General features: G+C 46.4%; 1 protein-coding gene across 4 annotated transcripts in view; it reads left to right on the forward strand.

Annotated features, from left to right (window-relative positions):
• The window catches only part of TAOK3 (TAO kinase 3), a 95423-nt gene that overhangs the window by 74888 nt on the left and 8483 nt on the right, over positions 1–12052 (forward strand). For all 4 annotated transcript variants that reach the window (XM_063351511.1, XM_063351513.1, XM_063351512.1 and 1 more), the window contains one exon: positions 4326–4460. In XM_063351511.1, the coding sequence (XP_063207581.1) occupies positions 4326–4460 (135 nt within the window). The remainder of the gene's footprint in view (positions 1–4325; positions 4461–12052) is intronic.

Below are 12052 nucleotides of genomic sequence, written 5' to 3' on the forward strand. Positions count from 1 at the left end.
TCACTTCAGTAACTGGAAGCTCTACCAGCTCTCTCATCAGATAATACTGCAGAAATGTTTGAGAGTTTTTTGTCCTGGCAAGTGTGACCAGCAATTTCAAAGCCGGCACCCAGCCAAATACCCCCATTTCTTGTGACTAGCCTGAAAACTACTGTAGGAGATAATACAGTTGGAAGAACATACGATTTCTTCAGTAGGAAGTTTAAGATTCTAGATCGTTGATCCTAAATGGAAGGATTTTAATGGTTTAATGGGAGTTGTGATCTGAGCAGGCCTAAAGTTGTTATTCATAAGGCAAATATTGCAATAAACACAGAAAGCGGATGGAAAGTGAAATCTACGTGGAAGATACTTTACTTTAAAACCAAACTAATGTTTGAACTGCAGGTTTCGGGCTGAGAGATACCCTGATCCAAACTTGGTGAGTTTCTGGGGGTGCTTTCGGTCAGATTTTACTTACTGAGTAACCTGAGCTGAGGTGCCAGGTTTGTGTCTTTGTTTCCCACAAATCTGGAGCTAAAAGTTTGAAACAATTTCCTGATTTGTGCCAACATCTGGAAGGAGATATGGTTGCAGTGTCTCTTGGCAAGCTTTTGGGAGAAGAAAGTAAAATAAAAAGAGCAGAAATCTATTTCCTGGGTTTGTAGGTAGATATCTGTAGTAGCCATCAGTCACGTTGTCTGAGGAAGGCTGGTGGAGATGGAGATACGGCTGCTCTTTATTTGTCTTACAGGTCTCTGTTTACTGCCGGTCTCTGTGCTAGTGTAACTTGCTAGCTTTGGTAACTCTTCATGTCAAGTGATTTTTACTTCTGCTGGTGTGCCAGCTTTTCTGAACAATGTTTTGCCTATTAAGGTCGCATGGGCTTAATTGAGAGTTAATAGTGGTTGCCTGCCTGATGCAGAAGCCTCAGATCCCAGATTAAGGGGTGCCAAGGAAAACCACTGAGTCTTCTGCCCACTTGAAACTGGTCCTTTTGCTTGCTCAGTTGCAAAGGAATTTTCCCATTCCTTGCCCGTCTCAATTTGAAAGGGAGAATGCAGTTAATTCACATTCCTGAAGGGCAATTAGACACTGCTGCGAGCTTCTTATGTGCGCTGAAGTAACTAGAAGTCCCATAAAACAAGACCAGGATGACATTCTGCCCTCTAAGAATCCACCTCTTAGGTAACAGAAAGTAACCCACAGATTAATTTTCCCATATAAGAAGTAATTATAATTTTAACTTGTCATTTTAGGTGGTGTTTTGGAGCATTCTGAAAAATCTGAATGCCCATTTTGAGTCTTTCCCCACCCCACCACCACCCCCGTGATTTGCTGCTTCTCTGCTTTTAATATTTCGCATTCACCCTGGCATACTAATGTAACGGAGAGAGGGAAGATGTCCAGGGAGCGGGGTATTGCTAGCAGACCTTAGGAACCTTGTACGTTGACGTGTGCTGCTGGGTGGGCAAGGGTAATTAATATTTGGCCTTCCTCCACCTTAATTTCATAGCTACAGTAGAGGAGTAGTAGCTCCTGTGTAGTTTGTTTTCTGTTCAGGTGGGTAAACCTTGTGCAGATCTTTACCATGGGAAGCTTACTCAGCTTTATTTTGTATGTGAGGTGCTGCGGTTTCAGCCCGTAATGAAGGAGTTCCCTTTTGCAGGTGCTGACTGCCTTCCCCTTGCTTCACCTTGCTTTGAACCGGTGCCTTCACCTGGGGCTGGGTTTGCAGAAGCCCCCAAGAGCCAGGTGTATCTCTGCAGAGCCGCTTGTTGGAGAGCGAGAGGCCAAGCTCAGCATTGCTTCTGGCACTGCCCCTTCCCTGGCTATGGGGGCTGTTGTGCTGGAAGGTTCCAGCACATACCGGTAAAAATACCAGACTAAAAGGTGACGTTAGTAGCCAGCCCCTCCACTTTGTTCTCTGGGGTATCCCTGATTGTATTCCACAGAGTCCTTCTTACACCTACGTGATAGGCGAGAGTGCTGCAAAACAATAGAAAACTTGGGACTGATAGTCTTCCACTGAAGCCACGAGTCCAATTAAATTGAGTGATAATGTTAAACTTTAAATGTTTAATCATGATTTTTTTTTTGGGGGGGGGGGGGGGCGGGTATGGCAATTATGGAGCCTAAGACACCTTTCTCAGGAGAGTATGCTAATGTGAGAGCCCTACCTGTCATAGAGTCACAGAATTGCCTAGGTTGGAAGGACCTTTCGGATCACCTGGTCCAGTTGGAAATCTAAGATCAGCCCAACTGCCAGTAATTGCTCTTCTGGAGCACTCCCATCTTCCCCTGTTGAGGCAGTGCAACAAAAAGTCTGGTCTAGGGATGACCAATATAAAATGAAACTGCAGCTTTTTATTACACTTCTATAGAGAACTGTCCTTTTTTAACTGTTTTAGCTTGTTCAGTCTCCCTCGGGTGGGTGTGGAGGGGCCGGTGCAGGCTTGGTTCTGTGATGGTCTTGGTGGTTGAGCTCTCTCCATGTGAAGGCAAGTGAAAGGTGAGCGTGGAGCGTAAATGCTCAAAATGAAGACTATGAGAAAAGGTACAGGGTTTAAAGCACTTTAAATCAACATGTTGTTCAGCTCTATATCAGCATTTCTGTACCTGTTGGGCTTTTGCTTGAAGTCATTTGCAGAATCACATTGAACGAGGTGTAACGGTTTTCAACTGCAAGAGGGGTGATTTAGATGAGATATTGGGAAGAAATTTTTCACTCTGAGGGTGGAGAGCCCCTGGCCCAGGTTGCCCAGAGAAGCTGTGGCTGCCCCATCCCTGGAGGGGTTCAAGGCCAGGTTGGACGGGGCTTGGAGCAACCTGTGCTGGTGGGAGGTGTCCCTGCCCAGGGATGAGATGGTCTTCAAGGTCACTTCCAACCCAAACCACTCTGATTATACGGATCCACCAATGTGCATGGGTCCAGACTAGGAGCAGCTAGAAACTGAGGGCAGCAGAGGGGGAAACCAGTGTCTGCAGAGTAGGGAAGGAGTGTCAGAATGACAGCAGTGTCATGGTGGAGAGGACGCTCCTATCGGCTGGTTTCTCACCATAGGGTTTTCTGACCTTACTGGTGTCTGCTCTGGCATGGCAGGGTGGTGAAGCCACTTCTGCTCCCCTGCAAACACCTGGTGCATGGTGGCAGCCGTTCTCTGCAAGGGTTGGCATCTTCTATTTGCCTTTTGGCGTAGGTGCTTGCAGCCTTTATTTTGCACCCCTGGCAGTTGGAAACTTGATTTAATTTAGAATGAATCTCAGTTTTCCTTTGAGTTTGTTTTTTTTTTAGGAACTAGGACATGAGGACGGGAGCTGCAAAACTGTGGTAGATGGCAGCGTGGCAGAAGTGCCAGCGCTGGCTACCATCACTGCTGCCCCGAGGAGCCCACCACCGCTGGGCCGGCTGCCTGGAGGTGCCCGAAGGCTGCTCCGTCCTGAAGGGTGCAGTCACCGTTTCAATTAGCACAATTGCGGTGGCGTTTTTCGCTGGCCTTTCTGATGAGGGTCCCTCCTCTATACGCCTGGCGAGAGCTTTGCTCTCTTGGAAAAGTTGCCCGCACCGTTCCGCGGATGCACAGTGAGCAAGAGGGAGGTTGTACCGGGAACCATCCGTGCTAAAACCTGTGAGCTGTTGCTTTAAAAGGGGGGAGAAAAAAAAAAAAATAAATAATCCTTTGTGGGCTGTGGAGAGAAAGTGCTAGAACTGTGCAGGATCATGACTGGAAAGCAGGATCCCTGAGCGGTGAGGGAGGCTTTCCTGGTCCTCTCCAGCCTGCCATGGGTTTAGCCAGGATGCTGGTCCTCCACGGCAGATAGCAAACGGGAGACAAAGAAACCCGCCCGGGGACCAACTGCTCGGCAAAGGGGATGAGGCAAAATGTTGCTCTGGTGTTAAAAGGGAACGGCACCTTCTTTGCTAGCGATGGAAATCACGTTTCTAACGGGATTGCTCGGTTGCAGTGCTTGAACCCGACCTTTCCGAGGAGTCCGATCGCTCCGCGTCGCTCTTGAGTCTGCCTTTTTTTTTTCTTTTTTTTTTTTTTTGCACAGATATAATACTGGAGGTTTAAAAAAAAAAAAATAAAAAAAAAAATAAAAAAAATAAACCACCACCCAGCCAGGGCTCCTTCCGAAGACAATCCCGATCAGCTGACGCGCCGAACCCCAGCCTGCAATGTGTTGCTTATTCATTTTGTACGGTGGGAGCTGCCGGGGCTAGCAGCCAGCTGAACTATGCCTCTCCTACGGCGGCGCTTGTGCAGACAGCGGGCTGAGAGACAGGCAGCCGCCGCGGGGAGAGCGCAGCCGGACTTTCTCCTTGTTTTTATCCATTTCTGCAGGATCATGTATTTATAAGGGATGAGGTGGGCCACAGGGATCGCAGGCCTGAGGTGCGGCCTACCCAGTCAGTGCAGAATCAGGCCCTCCACTACCGGAACCGAGAGCGCTTTGCCACAATCAAATCAGCATCTTTGGTAAGCAGCCACCCCACCCCACCTCCCCGCTCCCTCGCCCTCCGCAACGGGGGCACGAACATTTATCTGATGGGGGGGTTCTTCCCCCCCCCCTCCCCCCCATTAATATTTTTGTGTTGGCATAGCAACTGGATATTGCACTGAAAGGTGTTTTAGCTCTGTGTGTGAGATGTAAAATGTGCAGAATATATTTCATTTCTCTGTTTCCAGTATATGTTGTTTCCAGCCACTTTCCTGGATGGAAGTTTAATATAATCTCAAATTTCCCCCCCCTCCGCCCATTCCCTCCCTTTTCCTACCTCTCTCTTTTGTTAATATATTTATTTGCATGTGCATATAAAGCGTGTGTATGTGCTTGTGTGAAATATGCTTAAATGCTATGGGGATGCAGATGGGGTTTGAAACAATAAGGCTGCTGCTTCCCGGCTGAGCCGCTTGCCTGGTGGTTGGTGGTTTTTTGGTTTTTTTTTTTTTTTTTTCATTCATTCATTTATTTCAAGCAACTGTACCGTGACTGCATTTTTCGGCTTGATCCCTCGGCAGGATTGCTGGGTTGCGATAAGGGGAGAGGGTTTACGGCGGGCTGTGGGCTTACAAAGAGGAGGGGGATGGGACGAATCCATCAAGATTTGTACTATTGCAAATGTGATTGCTGAGGATGCCTTTGTAGTAGGGAAAGGGGTGTGTGCCGGAAGAGTTAGTTGTCGTGCTGCCTCCCCCACCTCGCATCCGCACGGGCTGCGGGCGATAGCAACGGTTTGGAGGGAAAGGAGTGGGGGAAAAAAAACGGCTTTTTAAAGCTAAAATAAATGTCAGCTTCAATATTTCAGCCCGATTGGTATTAGAGGTCAGATGGACGGGGGAGCGTTAGGAAGTGCCCAGTGTTCGGCCACGGCACTTGCTCAGTGCTATGACATCATCCTAGACCAACCCCGAAATTACACCAGCAAGCCCTCCCCTTCTCGCTTCACCCTGCCTGAACGGTGGGGTTTTTTCCTGCTGTACCACCATTTCTTGATTCTCCGAATCCCTTCCCGTTTCTACGTGCACAAGACGGAGTGTGTGTCTGTGTGACCACAGCTAAAGGTTGTGAGTGGAGGGAAAAAGCAGCAGCAGTGACAGTAGCCACAATTTTCCTGTGTGGTGGTTGCCGCTGCTGCTGTTAAAATCTAAAAGGATGCTGTGGCATTCGGACTTCTATCCGGATGCTTCATGGGCTGAGATTTGAGGGGAGCATCCGAGTTCCATCTTTTGCAGGTGTCCTTCTGGGTACCTGGGTACCCTGAGTGCTCCCCAGGCCCGTGTCCCCTGCTCCCCTTTCCCTCCCTCCTCCCCCCTAATTTAGAGAGTGACCTAGAAATGTGTTCATTAGAGGACTTCGTGCAGCACACCTGACACAGTCGGGATCTCTGGGCTCCTGGAGACCCTCTGCCTTGTGATTTTTTTATGTTTTTTTTTTCCTTGTGTATGTGTGTGTGCATGCACCCAGTGTAGTGCCAACACTATTGCCTGCACTCGGCAAATAAAAGCAGGATCCAGTTAGGGTGGCTGGAGGGAAGAAATGCTGAATGGTTCAAGTATCATACTCAAAATATATATGCTATTTGATTGATAGATAGATACGCGTGTTCAATATATTCCTCTTTCTCCCTGTGGAAAGCTGCTACACCTTCTGTCCTGCCTTCAGCAGCAGAGTCCATAACTCCTGTCCTCCTTCAGTGTATCCTCCCTGGGCTGCTTGGGTGGCTTGAAGGTATTGCATGGCAAGGCCACCTTAGGAGCTGATGAAAGATGTTGGTATGGACTGTGAGGTCTTCCCAGACCTCTAAGCTCTGGGGAAACAGCTAATGTCCCAGGGTCACTCCTAAATCCCACGGCAGCCTCCTGTGGGGCTGGGACTGTGTCTGCCTTAGTTCCTGAGTCACTTAGATTTGCTAAATCTCTCTACTTCAGTGACAAAATGATGACAAAGATAAAATTAATACTGGGTGAGGAAGATGGTAGGCTTTTTGGAGAACTTTTCTTTTTCCTTTGGTTTTCTATGGAACATGCTCTGATACAGAGTGTGTCTGGGCTCATGCTGGGAGGGTTTAGTGTGCACGCTTAGCGTGAGCTTAAGGTGAGTGGTACATGCACGGCACAGCGTCCTTTCGGGGAGAAGGAAGTCCCACCAGTTAGCTCCCTAGCCAGCAGGCCTTTGGAAAAGCACATGGTAGTATGTGTCATGGAAAAGCTTTGTTGTCCCCATCATATGCACACGAATCCCCTTGCCAGTACAGAGGGAAGTTCCCAAAGCACCACCTTGGTACTTCAGGAGGTGTTACTGTGTCCTTAGGTTGAGAGGATATGTGATGGGGGAGAAGTTTCCCTGTGTTTACAACAGAAATATTTTACTTCAGTTAACCTTGCGATGGGCTTTCCCTTTAATAATCTTTCATTTCCACCTGTTAGTGTTCCAAAATGGCAATCTAGGAGAAAAAATGTGAAGTTAAGACCTATGGCACAGCCCATGAAGGATGCCCGCGTACGTGCCTGGGTTTGAAGTGTCGGCGTGGCTGTCAGCACACTTTTTTTTTTATCACTGTGCATTCGATCACCGCTCGGTGGCTGGATGATGTCAGTGGGTAGCGGCACTGAATGCTGCTGCTCCCCTGGCCAAGGGAAAACTTCTCTCATGCCTGCCCCCTTGTCGCCTGCTTAAACACCTGCGCGGAGGGCAAGGTCAGCCATATAGCTGATAACGGGGACAATGACCTAAACGTGTCTGAAATTGATAGTGTGAAACCAGAAATTCAGATTTTCTTAAATCTCTCCGTGTTAATTTCCTCTTTCTTAAAAGAATGAATCCTGTGTGAGTGAGTGCTGGAGATCCCACAGTGTTAAAAGCTCAGCAAACCAACATGCTTTGATGGTTCCTTACCTTGCTGCTGCTGGCCATCAGCTGGTTCCTCAGCAGCTGGGCACAGAAGGGTTATGCAGTCGAAAGCATCAGGTGGCCTGTATTGCAGAGCATCAGAAAAACGGAGTTCTGACCCTAAATTCAATAATATGGGATGATATTTGGGTGTAAAAACTTCTTGTGGGATTTGCTGAACACCACCCCCCAACACACGAGGAGGGCAGCGTTAGAGAGGAGCAGCGCTGAGTCGGGGGGCCGGGGACTGTGTTCCTTCACAGCTGTTCCTGCTGGTGGAGACCAGGGTCTTGAGCCCTCAAGTCCTGGTTATCCACCCTTAGATAAGGATATTGCGGGTGGAGCAAAGACTGGCATTTGTAAAAGGATGCTCTCAACCTGGAAGTTGGATCTTTTTCCAAAACCAAGCACAAGTCAGCGAGTGTAGGGGTTACAGACAGGAGAAGTGCATTAGACAGCCCTATGCTCCAGGTGTCCCAGTGGTTTGAAGTGTGATTCCCCTGCCCTGTTGCTCTGCAAAAGCATCCCATGAATAAGAAGGAAACTGGACAGGCTTCCAGATAAAGTCGTGACATGAGCTACCCACAAAGAAACAGGTTGGGAATATAACTTCCTAGTCTTTCAGCGATGCTTTGATATAGTACTCAGCTTAAGAAAAAAAAAAAACAAACGAAACCTAATGAAAAAAATGAGCAAATGTGGTCAAGAAAGCTCAAGGAGCTTATCTTTGGTCATAATTCAAGCAGCAATTAGTCACTCTTTCCTGAGCTGCTTTTCTCTTTGGTCATTGCGTAACCCAGCCCTCCCTCCCTCCACCTCTTTTTTTTCTTTTTCTTTTTTTTTTTTTTTTTTTTTTTGCATGACACTCTTGTGGTAATAGTAACCATCACTCAGTTGGAACAGGGGTGGAAGATACCCTGCAGATTTCTGCTGTTGTAGTGAAAGGTACTATCTGAAATGAAGATCAGGTACCTGCTACATCTCTGTATTATTTTGTAGACTATCAGTGATGTGTAAATTAAAAGTTACATCTAGAAATCTAAGCCTTGAAGCTCGGAAGGGTGGAGGCTCTGCATGTTGGTAAGACACACACACCCCCCATCAACATTTTCAAGTGAAAGGTGTGTTTTAAGTATGTGCAGAAATGCATCGATCTGCATTTCTGGATGTCTTTCATGCCTGACCCCTTAGCTCCCCACCACCTCATGCATTTCCTCGATAGCTGCTTTTACAGTTTTCAAAACTTCATAGAAAGATCAGACGGTGGACTCAATTGAAGGCGTTGGCATTCTCTTTGAAATCCAAATGCCGGCAAAAGAGTTATGTGATCTCATCCTGGGTCTGCAAAGCCAAATGTCTAGGTACGGGTGAGCAGGCTTCTCTTGATGTGGCCATTAAAATGACAGTGGGGCAGCCTGACTCCAAAACCAGGTACGTTTACACGACGGCTGTTCTCTTGCACCCTCTTCTGCTGAAGCAATGACATTTTATTCCAGATGGTTGAGTTTCTCCTAATGGACTCATCTGGCTGCTGCCTTTGTAGTTCTTTGCTCTAAAAATACTGAACTTGTTCTTTCTCATCTCAAAGTTCTTCTCCGCGAGAGGCTGCTGGCAGTGTCTTGCTCAGTACTCTGCCTCATCCAGCAAAGGGTAGCTCAGTGTTTCATTTGGTTATCGAGAGGTGAGAATAACCGTCCCTTAAAACAGTGTTCACTGTCTTGGTTAAACAATGTAGAAAGGGAACTCTAAAGAGCTGCAGGTTCGGAGAAGTTGTGAGCCCAGCTTCCCTTATGTAAAGTGAAAAAATTGGAGGGGTGAAAGAGAGAAAGTTTGGATTTTTATGGCAAGTGAAGTGCCTGTGGGAGTAGGTTGGAAAAAGCATCTCTTCTCAGTTCTGTGTCTGCCAAAGATACAGAGAGATAAGAAACTGAGAAAATGTCATACCTTAATAAAAGCTGCTCTGTTTTATACAGGTTTTTGTTTCTGCTGATGAACTGATTGATTATTGCGTGCTGCAGATGGAGCTTTAGGAAACTGCAGGAGGTCTGCTTTAAAGGATCCTGATGTTCTTTGGTTACCTGGAGAAGAAATTTTGCAATGACCAATTCAGTTGTCATCTTTTTTCCCATCATAATCTATGGGATTATGTCTGTGAAATGCTTTGTAAAGTTCCAAGTGCCTTTGTCTAAGGACACCAGGAAAGTGATTACTGGAACTTCCTCAAATTCTCTTTTTAAAATGGTCACTCAAGCTGTTCATTCATGAGGGGCTTCATTTTTAAAACCATCATGCTTCGTTCATTCATGTGTTAATGTGCTTAGTCTGAAGTATTTCTCCGGTCCAGAACTGGTTGTGTTCAGTAACTAATACCAGTTTCTTCCAATTTCATCCGTTCTCCAAGATCACCATTTGGAGACCTTGTCTTCGAAGGCGGTGTTCTGAAGAGAGTTGGTCTGGATTAGAGTGTATGGTGATAAATTAGGTCTTTAGTATGAGCATGCAGACATTAAACCCACAAAATGTCCAGCAAGTCTACCCTTCTTCTCTTGTCTTGAGGAATGAAATGCTGCTTTTGTTTTCCTCTGACTTTTTTTAATGTCTCATCTTCTGCTGCGACTGGAAGACTTTAATTAGCTAGCGTTACAATTAGTGATTTCATCCTGTTGTTGGGGATAAATATCCCAGACCAAATGTGATATCTTTCAAAGATGGAGTTGTTGTCCTGATGGAGACAAGGGGAGTGACGCTGGAAATGGGGTGCACAAGAGCAGCAAAAAGTAAGGATAAAAATGTAATGATTTTTGCTGTAAATAAAACAAGTGCACGTTCTAAATCTCGTTGGAGATTAGACCAAAGGGGAGACTGGCAAAGTTGCTAGTGGATTCTTAGATCCATTTTTTCCTTATGCTCTTGCTTTTTGCTTTGTTCTGCCAACTTCTTGGAACGGAGTGTGCCGTGCGGAATGTCCCACCGTTCACAAAAAGGCCGGGCCTCAATCAAAAATAGCGCATCCAGGAAGATCTTGTACTGCTGGGTGGCACTTACCATGTCTCCCTGCCTCTGCGTGTCCCTGACCAAGTCGTATGTCGTTTTAATGTAGTAAATGGCGTATGTGAAAAGTTGGGGGGTTGCCTGTGTTACCTGACGTCTGTCTCTTATCACTAACTTGGGTGACTTCTCAGAGAAACTTTCATTACCTGGAAGCTTCTGTCAGAGATCTTATTCTTGCTGAACTTGACTGCAATGTGCAAGTTCCCTCAAATGCTTACCAACTGCTGGAAAGTATAGCTGTTGTTGTTACACTTAACAAAACCAAAACAAAGCAGCTTTTTGAACTATAGCGATACACAGGGCTAATACTGTGTTTGTGTTTCTGTGGTCGCTTCTACAATCTCACATATTCCTTCTATCTGGCTGGGATCTGTTTCCTTACCTCGTCGCAAGCCTTTGAAGGCTGCTATGTTACACCAGTTGCTGAGGTGTAAGTATATACTTAAACTAGTCAACTTCAAAATAACATCCCAAAATTCCTTGTACAAGGAGGGTGTGATTTTTATGCATCATCGCTTGCCTCGTACTTGATGTTTGAGTTCCCTAATGTGGTGAACCCACCATCATCGCTTCCTGCTAGTGGAGTCTGACACGGCACTGCGGTCAGACTAGTTCTTTGTTGTCTTTGCAATTAAATGTTTTGATTCCTCTCTGGGGTTGTCTTTGGAAGGGATGAGGGGAAAACAGAGGCTGTCCAGTAGCTTCACCCTTTCATGTCTTGTTTCTATTTCAGGGCTCTGGCTATAATTTGCTTGGTTGGTAACTATTTACCATGAATTGTTGTTAATCTATTTCAAGGTGAAGGCTTTGGAAGGCTCTTCCTAACCTCCTCTTCACACCCCTCCCAAGTGTCGGTAGTCATTTGAGCTGAGACAGGTGGCAGCACGCTGTCTGTCTCGGGTGACACGTCAGCTGTGGTGTTACACTTGTTGATTTTGGAGTTCTGACTTGATCACTGCTTCCTGTCAGCTGCTAGTCTTGAAGCACAGGGCTGTCAGCAAGTCGGCTTGGTTTTCTACTTGGTAAAGCAGCTTCTCTTCTGTTGAACTTGAGCCTTCTCGGGTCTGTAGGTGCATCCCATCCTACACTTGGACTTACTTTGAAGATCTCTGAAAAATAGCCTTCAAATGGCAGCAGTACTGTAGTAGGTGCCAGTTCTTTCTCTTGACCGCTATGGAGAAATTAATCAGGAAGGGTGGGTGCTTGCAGACTGCAGCAAGGACTGTTGGTTCAGAAAGCTCCAATGGTCACCTTCAAAGGGCTGAGCTCTTCTCTTCATCCTTGAGCTCTTCTCTTCATCCTTGAGCTCTTCTCTTCATCCTTGAGCTCTTCTCTTCATCCTTGAGCTCTTCTCTTCATCCTTGAGCTCTTCTCTTCATCCTTGTTAAGTGTGAAAGGGAGAGGTCTCCTTGTACAGTATCAGGGCCTGAAGCTCCACGCATGTACTAAGGGCTCCAGCTTTCAGCTCCCAGATCTATCATGAAGTATCAGCAGAACTTTACACGTGAAGTGCCTGGGTCTGTATAAAAAATAAAGATATCAGTCTTGGATGCTTTTTTTTTTTATTTCTAAATGGAAGCATTACCATTTGCATTTCCTTCTGAAAATTTTTGGCACGCCTTACGGG

This window comes from Chroicocephalus ridibundus, chromosome 13 (assembly GCF_963924245.1).
Source record: "Chroicocephalus ridibundus chromosome 13, bChrRid1.1, whole genome shotgun sequence".
Lineage (NCBI taxonomy): Eukaryota > Metazoa > Chordata > Aves > Charadriiformes > Laridae > Chroicocephalus > Chroicocephalus ridibundus.